Genomic DNA, 17,617 nt, shown 5'->3' with positions numbered 1-17,617 from the left:
AAAGAGTGCAATCAGTTTGATGCAGTGGAGTTGAAGTACAAAGCAGCTGAAAAATAAAGGAAATACACCAGGAAAGTACAAGTACCTTCAACAGTACTTACTAAAACTACAGTACTTGAGTTAATGTGAAAAAACCTGATAAATCTGAGCAGAATGAATGAAAGTCTGGAGTGAGATTCACGCTGTTTGCGTGTTTTTCAGTCCCCTGACCATCAGACTGAGGCTTCTTATGCTTGGCGTGAGCCCTGATGGACTCAGAGAACAAACAGAGGTGGAGGGCGCCACCTGCTGGCAGCCAGCGCTCATTGGACAGATCAGGAGGCGGTTCAAAGATGGAGGGAAAGGTTTCTGACTGGAGTTCTGCAGATGTTGGTACAATGACATTATTTTTTTGGATTATTTTGTATCCATTTTGGATACAAATAAAAGGAAGTGACATCATCAATGCTTCTGTCCCATGCACCAAAACAAAACACAGAACAAATAAATAAATAACCAGAGGAGACACAGACGTATTTATAAAACTTTTTATTCATTTTTTAATCGAAGGCTAACTGAAATGTGTCCGATTCATACCATGTTCTGTGACAACAACGATAAACCATTGTCTTCTGTTTGCAACAAACAGAGAAGAAAATAACAACATAACAAACCTTGCAACACGTAGACCATCCAATATAAATTAAAATAAACTGTTTTAATACACAAATAAGCAGTTATCATCATTGAGAATAAGTAGGCCTCTATATAAGTGTGTGAGCCATGCTGTGACAGAGAACAGACTGGATTCAAACCCTCCACTCTTCAGCGCCGGCTTCGTCTTCCTCCACTTCGGTGGAAGAATGGCAAGCCCGGTGCTGAATGTGAATTGAGGGAGACCCGACATTTTTCTACACAAACAGGTCAGGGCTCCTACACGTCACTGACGATTATCCGTGTGAGTTACTTTTTTTAGACAGAACCGACAGCCGTGCGTAGGAACCCTGACCGGAACGAACGGATCTATTGTACAAGTCCCACATTTAACATGCTTGCAGGATAAAACGCAACAACAGGTGGAAGACTTCTACAATAGTCACTGCGGCGGACGAGAGTCCCGTAAGATATCGAGGCTTGTCTGAATGCGCACACATAAAAAACTGCAACCAAAAGAGTGTTTTCGTATCTTTTCTTCTACATTGTCGGAGGAGAGGCGCCACGCGGCGCTGATTCAAAGAGCAGAGCGAGCAGAGAAGAAGACGACGACGCAGGATGAGCCAAAACACAAAAGGGACAACAGTTTGTTTTACGCTCCGCCGTCCTCCAGTCTGCCACCAGGTGTTCACCTTCAGGTTCTTTCAAACAGCGTGTGACTGTGCACTCGAACCACCTGTCTGCAGGTCAACAACAGCCTGACGGCGACCGGAGAAAGACGTCCGTCAAGCAAAGTGTTTTCCCAAAGAAACAAAAAACAGAAAAGTTCAAGTCAGGTTTAACTCTTGTCTTGTTTTGTCAGTGACAGGAGTCTCGTTTAGGATGATTCCTTCTTTGGAAATGTCTTTAACGAAGCCGTGGACAGAAAACTGGGCTGTTGTTTGTGTGTACTGGAGGCCATGTTTGTTTTATAGCAGCCATCTTGTAGAGAAAAGCCATTTCTCCTGTTGCCTTCCACTAAATGTCAGAAGTAAAACAAAAATCTCGGCTGGTTGGTTGAACTTTATTGATGGGTTAACATGAAAAGGTGGAAACACGACCGTCAGTCAGATTTCCTTTAACCTCAAACACACCGTCCAGGACATGACTGAGCTTTTCAGCGTGCACTCCGCTAATATGACACATTTAAGGTCATGCTGTGCCAAAGTACAACTCCTGTATACTTACTTCTGGATGTTAACGTCATTTCTGACTTTCTGAAATCTCTGGAAGGCAACAGAGTAATGAGCTAAATTTGAAAACATTCAGCATCTTTTTTCATCATTACAGAAGCACAAATCTGCAGGAAAAGAAGAAGAAACGCTGCAAAGTTTCAACGATAAAAGCAAAAATACTCACTGAACATGACGAGAGAGTGATTAACAGTGAGGCGGGATCAAAACACAGCAAACCTGATTACTCTGACTTACAAAGTCATCATGTGGAGTCTTTAGGACAAAAACAAACTCAGTGAGTATTTTTGCTTTTGTCATTCTCACATTTCATCTGTTTTTCCCTCTTCCCGCCATCAGCGGGCTCCTACACGTCCTGGCCGTGTGTTTCGGTGCAGTACTGGAGCGTCTGAGGGCTTCGCTGCCGACAACACCTTCCACAGACGGACCAAGCCTCCTCCGAGCCCGGGCGCCAGAAGGCACACATGTAGACGCTGGGCCGGGCGAGGAGAGCTGATGATTGGGGATGCGGTGGACGGGCGACTTGATGTTTACGTCAGAGGAATACTTGAACTTGTAAGTGCGGGAGCGAAATGTGCTCAAAGACGTTCTCACCGAGAAGACGTGAGGACCGAATGGAGCCCGCCGGTGAGCCCACGGCGGCGGCTTGAACAAACTGAGTTTGCTTAAATGAGCTGATGTCGGGCGAAGGATTCGCGGCGTTCAGGACTGGAAAGGGCACTTAAAGCAGACGTACATCGGCTTGTATTTACACGTCCTCCCAGTGACCGGCAGCGTTTGTGTGTTAGGTAGTTTTACACTCTCAAGGTTGGTTTTTACAAACGGAAAAAAAAGCAAGTTTTTGTGGGATCGATGGATCGAAGCAAAATGAACTTTTTTTGTTCTCAAGTGAATAAACAACAACAATAACAACAACAATAAAAAAACTTTAGCACACTACGTTAAAATAGGACTAATATTATCAAAAAGGCAAATAGTAGGTGTATTGCAACGCTCTCTGCGGCATCACTATCAAAAACATCTATCTTCATCATCCTCAATCTCATCATCATCATCATCCAATCATCATCATCATCATCATCATCTGAGACAGTAAGGAGGCGTGGCCCGGGATGATTGACAGCCCAAACTGGCCACTCACATTTTGCCCGTCTCAGCGCAGGCAGGCACACTTGTACGACATAGCAACAATAAACGATGAACGTTTCCTCGGAGACCGAGACGCAGCCAGCCAATGGCAGCCGGGGCTGGTCTGAGAGGAGCTCTGTCATTGGACAGCGGGCATCTCTAGGGAACAGGAAGAGCTTATTTCAGACAGGAAGGAGGAGGAGGGGGGAGGCAACTCTCGAGGCGATCCAGGTGTGTGTGTGTGCGTGCATGTGTGTGTGTGTGTGTGTGTGTGTGTGTGTGTGTGTGTGTGTGCGTGCATGTGTGTGTGTGTGTGTGTGTGTGTGTGTGTGTGTGTGAGATAAATGTTTTTGCTATCTTGTGTGGTCCACAATAAGGATAAAAATGTGTGTGGATGAATGAAAGTACACCTGTGTGAGGTCTGCTTCTTAGGCTAGTTTGTTTAGTCTGCTGTGTGTGTGTGTGTGTGTGTGTGTGTGTGTGTGTGTGTGTATGTGTGTGTGTGTGTGTGTGTGTGTGTGTGTGTGTGTGTATGTGTGTGTGTGTTTAGTTTTTGTCTAGACAGCTGGAGGTCTTTCCCAGGGCAAGTCAGTGTACATTAACGGAACATCCACACGGTCACACTCAGTCGCACACGCGCGCACACACACACACACACACACACACACACACACATGCACGCACGCACACTCTGCCCTGGGAAAAGACGTTATCTGCTGACTCGACGAAAACTGTGCTGTAACACTTCCTTCACGCTCAAAGCGAAGAGAAATGTGTGAGCAGTTCAAACAGATTATTTCTGGCTCGGACACATTTCGGGTGTTTACGTGGATTTAGCTCGACCGGCTCGACTTAAGCTGAACTTTAAAGGACGTGTCTGCTGTAAGCGTCCCTTCAGTCCACACTGACGCCTTTGAAGCAGAGTCTAACGCCTCTGCGGTGCGTCAGCAGCACAGGTAAAATTCACCTGTGAGTAAACGTGTGTCTCGGCTGAGCCTCTGAAAGCCTTCCCTCCTCTCCTCCCGTCTTTTTTTGTATCGTCAGCCAGCGCGGGTTTCCCTGAAGCACGAGATTGATCCTACATTGTTGAACTTCTCATGAATTCTCAGTGACTTTAAATGATCATCACTCTCAGGTGTTTGTGCTGCGAGGCCCTGATCAGAGTCTGTCTGGTCTTCTCATACCCGCTGCAAACCCTCCACTGCAGCGAACCAAACCATTAAAAAGGAAGGAGCCCAGTCCGAACACCAGTATCAGACTGGTCTAGATCAGGACCGGGCTCATAATCTCACTCAGTCAAAGGTGATTCATACTTTGATTGATCCCCTCGTCGCTCCTTTAGCTGCTTTGGGTCAAGAGATTAATTTCTTTGCGTCATGATTTTCTTTCGTCGTTAAATAAAAAGTTCAGTGCAGCACAGGAACAAATTAGAAGGAGAGACAGTAAACAAGACGGAGGAAAGAAATGGCTTCTGATTATTGGTCAAATGTTCGTCTTTTTTTGTGTCAAAGACGTTTAAGGCAGGATTCAATCAGCAACAGAAAACTGGCTTGAGCCTGTTTGGAGAAATAAAGGATATAAAACGTCTTTTTTTGGCCTTTTGACTCTCCTCTACAAAGTTAAGCTGACTCAGGGGAGTTTTGGCTGCGGTTTGGTGCCTGTGGAGGGCGCTGTTGCATAAAGACTGGACGCTCAGGGCCGCCGGCTTCGTTTGGGCCTGTGGAACCTTCCGGGTTGGAGGACGGTCACACTCGACACTTCATACAAGGAGCAAAGACAAAAACTACAAATGTCTACAAATTCTGATCGTCTAACCTTCAGAAAACAAGCGTCACCTTCGTCTCCTCGCTCTCAAACCGATGACAGAAGACGAGCTGCTGTTAACACTCGTGTCACTTTTCAACACTTCAGTGTGTCTCATTTGCAACAACCCATCTCGTGCTGCGTTCAACAGACAAAGAGTTCTGCTCCCAATCTGAAATATCCACCATGGGAAGAACAAGCCTAAAACAAACAAACAATAATGAGTTTTAAACGGACACTTGGCCCTTTGTAAAGCGTGTCCACAGCATCAAAAGCTCACAGTCACCATCTCTGTTGGTACTGAAAGTTACCGCTAACACTGCTGGAAAAGCCTGAAGCGAGTCATGACCATTCAGCTCGTACAGACTTCAGAAAAATAAATCAGCATTCCAGGCGGTGAGGTTATGACTGTTCTCCGCTTGAAGGATGTTTAAAGTTTGGGAGCGTAACTCTTTGCATCTTTCAGGAGCGTGGCGATGAAGGTGACCTCTAAGATGAAAGGACTCTACGGTCGTTTGTATCGTGTGGCGGCGAGCCGAGGCCGACGCTGGCTGACGGAGGATTGTTGTCTCTTTCCTGGTGCGGTAAAGTGCTCAGAGATGCCTGCAAGAGAGAGAGAGACTGACCAGAGGGGACGGCGTGAGTGTGTGTGTGTGTGTGTGTGTGTGTGTGTGTGTGTGTGTGTTCAGAAGGCAGGAGAGAAACTGGAGGTGTGTGTCGGCGCGTGAGGCCACAGCAGTGCACAGTCGGTGTATCGCTTATTTCGGGCCTGCAGGGCTTTTTTTTCTCAGCGCACGACAAAGAGGACGTCGGGCGCCGCTGGGTCTGCGTCGTTTCGCTCTCTTTTCACCCGATGAACAAAACTTCTGACATTCAAATAAAAAAACACACAGGAGGATTAAAAGCTAACGACTACGTCCTGCTCTACGGTTACATCACACATCGTCTTGATTAGTTCAGACGTTTGTTGCCGTGACAACGTCTGATGAGCAAACTCGTATGTGCTTGACTTGTTTGGTCGAGGTAGTGACAGCCAGCTTTGGGATTGGCTAACGATTCGGCCAATAGGGTGAAAGAGAGAGCGACAAGCAGCCTTTCTGATTGGGCCCGCAGGTTGAACGCTGACTTGCGGTTGGCTCGCAGGACTCGGACGTTTGCATAAAGGAGGGATTTCTTCTTCTTCTAATCAATGGTACAGTAACGGAGGATCCGAGTCTGTCGAGCCAAAGTCAGATCCGCCCATGATATGTTGCTGTGATGCGTGTGCACGAGCCGGTCCGACCCTCTGGTAAGTCCCTGTGGTTTCAGGTCTCTCTCGATCAGTTCACGCCTCAATAGGCAGAGCTCCTTCACAATAAAAGTCTCTCTCACACGTTCCATCTGCGCATCCTAAAAAATAGTGCAATTCTTTTCAGCAATTATATAAATAACTCTAAATTCGTGCTTTTTAAGTTCGCTCTCGGTTTGCATACATGTGTGTATATATACTCAGTCTGTAACATATATACATGCCAACATGTATGTAGCAAAATGTTCAATGTGAGAGTTGGCACCCCAACAGTTTACTGATGTTTGTTTCTTTTTCTAAAACTAGACAACATATAAAACAAAAAAAACAACATCTTTACTCATAAGAATCTATCAAGTTTAGAAAAATACCCCTACTTTCTCTGTTTTCTCTCGTATCAATCATGTCGCGGATTTCTTTCTTTTTCTGTGATCTTTGTGCAAACCTTCTTCAGAAAACATAAAATTAAAAAAAAAAGAGGCTAAAAAAGGATTTCAGCGACAACTCCTGCACCGGTTGGTCGATATAAGGCAGAATGTTTAGCTCGAGGACTTTTAGCACTGTGCTACAGCTAGTAAGCTAGTTTAAGATAACGCTAACTAAACGTGAACTCTTCCTGGAAACAGTCTAATGTGCTCACAGGTCCCACTGATACGGCTAAAGCCTGGTGCAGGAGCCGCTGCCGCCATTGGACTGTGCAGTCGTGAGCGTGGAACAGAACCAAATGGGGTCGAAGCAGCGATGGCGATTATCACTAGAAAACAAAACAGAACCTGGAAGAACCAAGAAGATTGCAACATTTCGCCATTTGCCTGGATAGGAATTTTTCCGTAAGCGCGAAAAAAGACGAACAAACAAAGAAAAACTTCTATAGAAACAAACAGAACAAGTAAATATTTATAATGAGTGAAGACGGGTTAGATCAGTCTAATAGAGGAGGGGTGAGGTGGCGGCATCAAGGGAAGGAGGAGGCTTCTGACTCCACCCTTCCCTTTGCACCTTCTGCCCCCTTCTCTGACATCATCTGAAGTGCTCCTCAGACAGGAAGTACGAAGCTGTGGAACAGGAAGTACCAGATTTTCTCCTGCAACTGTGCTCTGCAGGAGTGACGTGGTTTCCAGGTGTTCTTACCTAAACGAGAAGCCAGCCACGAGTGTGCTGCTTCCCAGTCCTAGCCCGATCCATGAAGTGGGGGAACCGAAACTGACCACGTGTCAGCTACAATTACAACTAACGTCAACCAGCCCTTCAACCATTCAGAGCAGATTTTACCATCGACCAGGTTGTTCCTCATTTGCTGCTGACCACTTCCCAAGTGGTGAGCACACATAATCCTGGTTTTCGCACAGGCTAGGAATAAGGAAGCAGTACTGTCACACCTGCTGGGGCTTCTGGGATTTCTCCTTCGTATTCTTTGCATTCCTGTTTTCCACGCTTCCTTGCTGCTGAAGCGGAGGTCGCAGCAGACCGTGTATGAACGAGGACGCAGGTGATTGTGAGGACGAGACAGTCCGATGGTTGTGGCTGGGGGTCAGGGATGTCGGGTGGTAGTAGTGCCCGATCACCTCGCTGTAGGTCGGGGGAGCTCCTTCTACTCGAGAGCCCTGCTTCTGCTGCCGGGACAAGGCCTCCTGGGCTTCTAGCACACTGATGCCTGGGTGGACGCTCGGAGGAGGGGCCTGCAGACTGGAAGCACAAAAATAAGGGTCATGAAGAAACTTTTCCAAGAACCTTACTTGTATTTTGACCATTTTCTAACTTACGCACAACTCCCTTACTTACTACCAATAAGCAGTAATTAGGAGTTTAGTGAGGAAAACACTGGCATGCAGAATAATACATTAATAGGTGCTTATAATGACTAATAAAGATCAAGAGACACATGACAGCTTGTTCCTTGTTACCTGGCCTGCAGGCAGGAGCTGGACGGGTCGAGCGGGTGGGAGTCGAACACTGTTCGGTTGGGCGGCGCTCTGACCGACTCGCGGTTCAGCTCCATCTGTTGCTCCGGGTCTCGGAGCTGCAGGGTGCAGGGGCCCTGGTACGGCGGGGGCTCCTCCCCGTCTGAGAGGCAGATGGTGGGCGGAAGATCGATGAGGCTCTGGGGCAGGTAGGGGTACGTGGGCTGGAAGCGACTGGGGGCGTATGTGTGCTGGAAGCGCTGGGACTGGAGGGGAGGCTGGGACTGGGGCTGGGCGTGCTGGGGCTCCCGCTGTAGGTAGGACGAGGCTCCTCTGTCTGGAGGACGTGTGTTATACACCTGGTGCTGTGGTGAGGAGTGACATCACATTAGTGCTGCACGAGAATAAACTGAGTTGTGATGAACTTTCTGGTTAAATAAACGTACTTTGTCTAAATGTTGTACTTAGTTAAAGAGACCTCACCTCATTTAGACCACTGTTGGTCCCCGTGCCCTCAGAGGACCACAGACTTCCCTCCTGACAGAGAAAAAGAGATTATTGATTAAATTCACTCCGATTAAACTCAAAATATATCACATATCATATGCACATTTCATACTATTCATACATGTACTCCACACTGCAGTACTGCACTGTCTCTCCACTGATGATACTTCAGACGTCAGTGTTGCAGAAATACATTTACTGCATCTTTTTGTTTACATTATGTTTCATTATGAGAAAAAACATTCACCAGCAGACATGCATCAGGCTGCGACTTTAAATTGTGTCTTTTGTGCTTTTTGATTACACATTTGTCCACTAGAGGGCACAACAAACCCTCACAGCTACAGAGCTCCTTTAAACGTCCATGTATTCTCATGAAGCGTTGACTTTATGAGGCCTGCTTTAACTGCAGCATGTCTCAAATTTCACACACAAATATTTCAATTAAATTCATCAGTGTTGAGGATTTCATGCTTTGCTTTGACGACCCAGCGTCCCCATGTAATTTCTTTAAGTTTCAAACGGATTAACATTAAAAACTGTGAGCAGACACTGATCATCTATCTGTCTTTATGAATCTATGGGTGACTTGATGACACGTGGAGAAACAAGGACTGAATTCTTCACCGCTCGTCTCTCGGCGCCTCCACATGGTCGCAGCTCACAGTGAGGAGAGGACAGAAGCGGCTCTTTGCCTCTATAAAAGTGTCCCGACGAAACTTTTTCAACTTCTGTGCGGTTTTTCTGGCCACGGCTGTCCGGCCCGTCTGTCTGCTTGCGTGTCTGACTGACTGTATGTGTGTCAGTGTGTCCGTCTGCTAATCCAAATTAACTAGGACAATGACTCCCCTGAGCTTATCAGGAGCCCTCTCTATGTGTGTGTGAGTGTGTGTGTGTGTGCATGATTATGCTTCATCCTTTACTCATATCTTACTTGCAGACTGGAGCCACACACACACGCACACACACACACACATCAGTGATTCAGCAGCAGGTGATTCAGGGAGCGCAAGTGAAGTCATATGTTTGGAGAGGCCTCAGGTGTAAGTCAGCTCGTGTGTGTGTCTTGAATTAGTCTTTGCGAGCCGCGGCGGCCCTTAATGAAGATATGAGTCAGTGTGTTAGCATTAGCCCGCGGCAGTGTTTAATCACTATGATCACATGCTGTCACTCAGCAGCTCTTCAAACACTTCTTATCGTGTTCCTTTGTCCTCATAAAACATGTATTTCCTATTTTTAATTCTGTGCTTTCACCAGTTTCTTGATTTTACTTGTGCGCTAACAGAGTTCGATGTGGTTGTATATGGAATATTTGTTTGGTCCTGATGCTTTTATTGAATCATGTAAAGGTGTTCTAGACATTTCTTTGATGACATTTGAGTCGACTGACTGTTCAACACTGTAATTCAAATGTTTTCAGTTCTTGCATTTATCGTTTTTGACCTCATCCTACGTTCTTTTTCTGTGACGCATCAATTTCTGCTATGAAAGCCTGTTGCACCCAGTAAGATGTCAGTTTTCATAAAGGACTTCACATCGTAATCATTTTATTTAACCACCACAACAAACCAAAGCCTCTGGCCCTGAGTTTGGCCACAAAGCCATCTGGTCACACTTACTCATTTTAAAATCCAGCTCTAACTGTACCAAAGCTTAATCTAATCAGATTTCTTCCAGAACTTTGAAGTTCAATAATATTAACACCCATGAAGTGGTTACATTTTTTCAGTGCAAGATGTTCCATTCCTGTTCATCTTATTTTGTTTTCCTCTCATGATATAACACCCATTTCTGATCAGATGAGATGAGAAATGCAATGCAATGAGATATGAGAGAAATGCAGTTAAACTATATGTGGATACAGTCTAGATCAGGACGGACAAGGTAGACATGAAGTGCTTGACTTACGCTGGCCAATGGCAGGTGTCTCCTGCGTGTGGGGGCGTGTCTGGAGAGGAGGGAGCGTGCTGATAGGCGGTAGTGGTTCAGCAGACAGGTGATGACCACCACCATCACCATCATCACCACCACGATCACCAGGATCTGGACGAATTCCAGCTGGGCTGCAACAGGAACACAAACATCACGGTCAGTTTACCCGTCACGGTTAGTCCGTCTGGTCTGCACGAGGTCAAGTCTGGAAAAAATAACCCTGATAACGTCATAGTGATGTCATCAGGGTTATGTGTTCTTGGGCTTGGAGACTGCAGATTTAAACAAAAGCCTGCTTTACAAACTGGGGCACAGAGTTTGCAAAACACTTCCAGGAACGAGATGAATGAAAACTAATGAAAAGATTCTATCCAGGTGCATTATGGGAAGTGTAGGATGCAGAGCTTTTGGAATTTGACTCGTACGAGGGACTAAAGTCAAAACATTTTGGCCTCTGCTGTATTCAGCTCGACCTTTCTTTCTTTCTTTTTTTATAAATCTGTCATTTGCAAGTCCTCTGACTTTATAGACGTCAAGACTAAATCAGTGTAATGTCCCTTTAATACAACTCTGTCAGTCAAAGACTCATCACTGAGCATCGTCGTCATCATTAAGAGAAACCAGGTGTGGTATGAATTCAAATCTATTTCACTCATCTTTTCTGTACATATATCCTACACATGAATGTCACAACAGTTTGCAAACAATTACCTGCCGACGGTTATGAATGCTTGATACTTTTCTAGTCGCTCTGGGCTTCTTCATTGAATATTGCGATAAGAAATAAAATAACTCCAGTGATAAATAACGAATTACCCACACTCTCACTCTGCTGTGACTTCAATCAGCAGCTCGCCAATAAAACAGTGTCTGCTTTTAAAAGCATATAAACGTTTCTGTGCTGTGAGAGAAGAAAGGTTCAGACACACTCCAGACAGGGATGTAGTCCTTATGTGGGGGTCAGGGTGTCTGACACACACACACACACACACACACACACAGAGCCAGACTAGACCAGACAGACAGGGCTAGCTTTGTTTAGAGACAGTCTGCTCTAACACCCCCTCTGCACCCACCACCCCCACCCACAGCACCACCACCACACACACACAAACGAAGCCTTTTTCTCACACTTTTTTTTCACAGGGAGCAGGCAGAGGTCAGGGCCAAGTCAGACAGAAGAACAGAAAGTAGCCTGCAGACAACACGCACACACGCACACACACACGCACACACACACACAGTCTTGTTATGTTCTTCTGACCACCTTGTCTAACCATTACACAACATGAAGGCACACGAACGGTGAGGTGACTCCTTCGACTCTCAAGCCTCTGTTTAACTTAGTTACACACCACATGACCACATTAGAGTAATGAAACAGCAGCAATGACCACAACAAACGTCCACAGAGTCCCAGTCAACACCACACAAGTAGGTGAAAAACAGCTGATTTCATGCTAGTCACCGTCCTGTACAGTAACCTCAGAAAACTCCATGAAACCTGCTTAAAGTCCCTCAGTCCAGGTGATTTGACTCAGTTACAGCCAGGTTTTTATGTGCGGTCTGGTGTTCAGCCAGAGAGGCTTTTATTCACATTCCAGTTCAGCCAAACTGGATTTGAATGTCAGAGTTTAACCAGCCACCGCTGCTGCTGGACCAGAGCAGGAGACCTCGAAACGACGGCTGCTTCGACGCCACCTTCGCTGTTTCATCGGCCGGCGGAATAAAAGCCAACTCCACGGAACGTGTCAGGAAATTTTACAGCAAAGTTGACTTTCAGAGCAGAGTTAGACTTCAAAATGAAGGTTATCAGCCTGAACTGAACAGCTGACACGCCGAGAGGTTAAATCCTCTTCCACACAGTATTACCATTTATCACAGCATGGTACATTTTCTGGAGTTTAAGATGCTGCTTCTGCATTGAAGCACCCTTATAACTTATCTAAAATAAAAAATCACTTCATTGATGTTTAATGCATCTGGTCACACAGATATCCAATTTATAACCATAAAAGCAGCAAACGATCACATTTGAGAGGCTGAAACCAGTGAAACGACTCTACTGTCCTAAACAACAACACATTTAAAAGACAAACTAAAGAACTTGAGGAGCATCATCCTCCAAACTTCTTCTGGCTGCAACAGCATCAGTCCTTAGTGAGAGAAGCACATCAAGCCAGAGAGGAAACAGCCGAAAGGTGTGAACTGATCAAAGCTTGGTTTTCTTCGCTGTAAGCACGATGAGGAACTCACCGCACAGCTGCGTCTGAACACAGTTGTCATGGCTGTGACTCCCCGACGAAGGCTGCATAGTCTCAGCAGTACGAGACCTCCGCTCAGACCAAGACTCGCAAACGCTGATATTCCAGTGACTATAACCAGAAGGTCTGTTCCAAAGTTAACGAGCTGAAGTAAAAACCAAAAGAACCAAAATAAAAGAAACTAAAACAAATCTTCCCGCTGCGGTTCAGCTCCAAACTACATGTCCTGTGGATGCTGCGACACCGTGTGTGTCCTCACCGGCCGACACACACACTCTGAGGCTCGACCCAGCTTTGTCTGCAACTTTTTCTCACACGCATTCCCACACTGTCCAGACGCACACACACTGAGGAAACAGCTGACCGGACCCCCACCCACCGCCGCCACCACCACCCAATGGCTGCAAACAAAAGGGGTCAATGTGAGGGAGGAGGGGGAGGGGGACAGAGAGACGGAGAGGGGGGAGAGAAAAAGAGGGGGAGTGGTGGGAGCGTCTGGGAGACACAGATGGGTCAGAGGGACGGACAGAATAATGATGAGAGTGAGAGACGGGGGAGGGAGGGGGAGGCTTGAACCTCTCCTCTCATTAGGTTGGATGGAAAATCAAGAATTTTAAAGCCATGAACTGATCTGTGGTGAGCTTCTCTCTAAAGAAGGGTGAGTCTCGTGGATTTATGCATGAAACAGGTCAGATCTGACAAGAAATATGACATAAAATCATCAAAGTGGTTCTCCATGTCTCCGCTTGTACAAACACTTTGTCAGCAAACTGCTAAATAAGCCCGCGGTGGAGCTGAGGAGCACGACGTGGAGGTCGTGTGTTTGTTATGATGAGGAGAAACTATGAGAGTGGAGAAGTTCTTTAATGTGCAGGGAGGGTTTCCTGTTTCCTGCTGGGCTGTGGTGGGAGACAACAGACAGGATGGACCTTCTGACTGGATCAGCTCATCAACGACTGCTACTCAAAGCTAAGCTATGTGCTCTGCACCTGCTGGCTAAGCTGAGCCCAAACACCCAGTTTGCTTAAAATGATGCAGCAGAGACAAACTGGAGCGTCAAGTTTCACTGCTGGGACGTTAAAACATCAGAGATATATGAATGTCTGACAGCCGTGAATGAAAAGGACTCAGGTTTAAAGTCTGTGCATAAGTGACGACTGTCACAGGTGAACACCTGCTGGTCGGGTTCACTGCTCTGCTTCTGTAAACATCCGTCTCAAAGCAACGAACGCAGGATATGAGTGTGCTACACAAATCCTGCATAACCTGATCTCTCACGGTATTTTCTCAATGGTCTTCATTTTATTTGTCATTCTAAGAAAACTGAGGTGGAGTGGAGGAAGGAAGGAGGGAAGGAAACAGCAGAGGAGCGCCGGCTGAAATGAGGAAATGTAAACAGTCGCATTCCTCTGCTTATTTAAGACTGTTATCACTGCAAAAGGCAAAAAGGAACAGACACTCAAACACACCGCCGTGCCAGCCTCTCCATCTGTGTGAAGCCACCCAGACCTCCACCGCCGTGTGTGTGTGTGTGTGTGTGTGTGTGTGTGTGTGTGTGTGTGGGCACACTGCCTGCTGACAGCTTGTCTGTCTCTCTGTTCTGTCAGCTGGTGCTGAACTCCATCTTTCAGCCAAAACACTCCCACACCTCCTTTCTCCTTCCTTTATCTCTTTACAAACTCAAACATAGAGCCCTGATTCCAGGACAGTTGGGTCTGAAACGTAAATAAAAACAGAATGCGATCATGTGTGATGAAGTGCGTTCACTGACAGCAGTTTTCTGAAGTGTCCCTGAGCTCGTGTCGTCATATTCCTCATCCAATCATGTGTTCATCCTCGCTTGTGAGCGGCTGAGCCTTTCCAGGATGCCCCTTTCATACCCAATCATGATCCTCTCACCTGTAACCAATGAGCCTGTTTACCTGTGGAATGTTCCAAACAGGTGTTTTTGGAGCGTTCCACATCGTTCCCAGTCTGTTGTCGCTCCTGTCCCAACATGTTGGATCAGCAAATGATCACATGCTGTCTTATTGTGTCTCAACTTCTCTGGAATCAGGGTCGTAACGAAACCTGTGTTGTTGTCAGTCACCATTACATTAGAAAATGACTCTTACTTCAGTGGAATATGAATAGATTTCACTCCACGTCAACACAAAATCAGCCAATATCACTGTTTTTTCATTACTTTCTGTTGAGCAAATGCTATATCAACTTTGCCCACGCTGCCAAAAACACACCCTGCTGCTCCTTCATATTTTTGTTTTACTGAGGTTTGATTCTTTTCTGTCCATCTTGTACTTTCTGTCGAGTAAATTTGACTAAACTTGAAAACGGATTTCCTGGCTTTGTTTCTCCAGATTAATCAGACTCACAAACATTTTTTCCCAGCAGGTATTTTGACACGTTACAGCGCGGAAAGCGCAGGTGGGCCTGAAAACACTACTGATGGCTCAATAATGATCAGCATCATTGATGTTATCCATCACACCTGTGTTTGATCTCTGCTGGGAAAAACGTCTTTTCCACTTTAGTTCCACATCGTTGAAATGTTGCATCTGTTATTTCATTATATGTTATGAGATGAAACCCTTTCATTAGCCATCCAGTTTGAGAGTCACATGCATTTTTTACACTTTAATCATTATTTCATTAATTATCAGATCAGGACTGACAGTGCGCCTGCTTTGCTGCAGTATTGAGGAAATGAGTGAAAATTTGTTGTTTCCATTAAGCTTCTCTGATTTGATGAGTCATAATTCATAGAAAAATACTTTCTGACAGTGTGTGTGTGTGTGTGTGTGTGTGTGTGTGTGTGTGTGTGTGTCAGCCTGCAGTAAAACTTGTCAGCTCCCAAATGGGGAGGTCAGCGGGTCAGTCAGCAGACCTCCTCCCTCCTCTCTCTTGTCCTTTCTTATTTTTCACGCTCTCTCTTTGCTCTCCGTTGCCTCTTCCTTCTCCTTCTTTTCCTGCTGTCTCTCATCCCTCCTCTACTTCACTCCTTCCACTAACAGGGAAATCATTTTCTCATGTTTTGTTTCCATCCAGATGTTCTGCACATCCTAAGTGAATTTCCAACAGAAGGTGTAATGAGATTATATAATAACATCAATACACCATTTTTTCCACTGTGTCAAAGCAGAAAAACATTTTTTTGTGCAATATGTCTGCACATTTTCCACTCAGGTTTTTCTGCGTGTATCTAAACTAGACAAAAAGGAATGAAATGTACTTTCTTTTCTTTCTCTCGTCTTCAGCCACCGCCTCCCTCTGCTCATCCTTTATCTCCACGTCGTTTCCTTTCAATTGCAGAAGCTTTCTTTGGCATGACAAAATCATTTTAAAGCTAATGTGTTGTGCAGATGCACCGGTGAAAAACATCCTTGAGGCCAAAACATGCTTCAGTGAAGAAACTAAATAACACAGTTTCTTTAACACCGAGCCAAACAGCACTCAGGGTTTCCTGCCTTTGATTTCCGTCACATTATTTACACCAAAAAATGTGCACAACTACTTTTGATTTGCCGAATCCAAATAAAATACTGAACTTTCTTGAGCTTCTTCCTGCTCTATGTTTTAGAGTGATTTCTTTTTTTATGGCTGCATCCAGAGCAGTCGTTCACCTTTTCAGTAAAACTTTTTATTTATTTGAACAGCTACTTCATTCAGCTGCTCTCCTGTATATACATGTAAATATTTTCCCCCACTGATGTTTTATTCATTTAAAAATAGCCATAGAGGTTCTCTACTTGGTGCCTTGAAAGCTGGTTTCAAAGAGTTTCTCAACTCTGCCACGAACACATTCTGTTGGGGGAAAAAAAATTCTATGTATTCATTTATTTCTATTATTTTTGCCTGATTTAAGCACAGTGAGTACCTTTGAAACCGCCTGTACATGTAACTAGATTCTAACATGCAACCTGGTGTCTGTATCTCAGAAAAGAGGTGCAGAGGACATGACTTCTGTGGTAGCTTCTACGCCTCCATGTCTGTGAAAAATATGCTGTTTGTAGATTTTCTCCTCCTCAACTAACTGACTTGTGGTGTTTCGCAGTCAGGCCAAAGACAATTTTCCACTTTGTTTCAAATTTCCACAGACGATTTGTTTCTCCGGCACGGACGGCGTCCTGTAAACGTCTCCGCACCCTGAGGACAAACGGTCACAGAGCTGCAGAAAAGACGGCTTCGAGTGTTAGAGACACTGTGGATGCTCCTCGTTACACGCCGGCAGGAAAAGTCCAGAGACCAATCACAAGTCAGCGCTGACACCTGTCCCCTGCACCATCCTGAGAGCGCTGACTCATCAACTCCAAATCTTTTCCTCTCTGGTTATTACGCACTGACTTACTGAGAAGACCACACTCTGTAACAGCAGGCCTGTGTCTCAAACTGGAACGCATTTAGCTTGAAAGACGTGGACGTTTGGCACGACTGAAAGGTCTAATGAAGAAAACGCTTTGAGGCTGCATTCAGGGAAAAACTGCATTTTTGGATCTTGATAGGAACTGAAAGTGAGGATGTCTCAGCTTCTGCAGCACCGTCCTTTTTTACGTCTGCCTCTGTTTGTGAGACCCCAACTTTCTGAAAGTTTAACACTAAATAGCAGGCAGGGGCCCCGTGCTGCTGCTCTGGGCAGATTACTGACCTCATCTGACAGGATTTATCTGCACTGAAGTTACACTTCTTTCAACGTGCCTTGTGCAACTCAGAAGAAAACAACAATAAAGCCATTAAAACATTTTCACTTCTCAGCCATGTTGCATGAGAGAGACTGCTGATCTCTTCCCTCCCTCTGGGGTGTTGTCTAGACAGGAGGAGGCTGTAAGCCTGGCAGGCAGGCAGACACTCCATGGTTAATCTAAAGCAATTAGCTCATTTGTCATCCGCTGCCTGCTCTCCGTCTACTGCCTCCTCCTCCTCCTCCTCCTGCAT

The 17,617-nt window shown here is 45.6% G+C and overlaps 1 protein-coding gene across 1 annotated transcript in view; it reads right to left on the bottom strand.

Annotated features, from left to right (window-relative positions):
* Positions 1-513: 513 nt before the first annotated feature.
* pmepa1 (prostate transmembrane protein, androgen induced 1) overlaps positions 514-17,617 on the bottom strand; it is a 36,132-nt gene continuing 19,028 nt past the window's right edge. The window contains exons 2-5 of the mRNA XM_076745172.1: positions 10,401-10,555; positions 8,469-8,522; positions 7,989-8,350; positions 514-7,770 (exon numbers count right to left, since the gene is read on the bottom strand). Coding sequence (XP_076601287.1) covers positions 7,458-7,770; positions 7,989-8,350; positions 8,469-8,522; positions 10,401-10,555 — 884 coding nt within the window. The 3' untranslated portion in view covers positions 514-7,457. The remainder of the gene's footprint in view (positions 7,771-7,988; positions 8,351-8,468; positions 8,523-10,400; positions 10,556-17,617) is intronic.

This window comes from Chaetodon auriga, chromosome 2 (assembly GCF_051107435.1).
Source record: "Chaetodon auriga isolate fChaAug3 chromosome 2, fChaAug3.hap1, whole genome shotgun sequence".
Lineage (NCBI taxonomy): Eukaryota > Metazoa > Chordata > Actinopteri > Chaetodontiformes > Chaetodontidae > Chaetodon > Chaetodon auriga.
The sequence above is the reverse complement of the archived record's forward strand: the minus strand, read 5'-3'. Positions and strand labels throughout refer to the sequence as shown.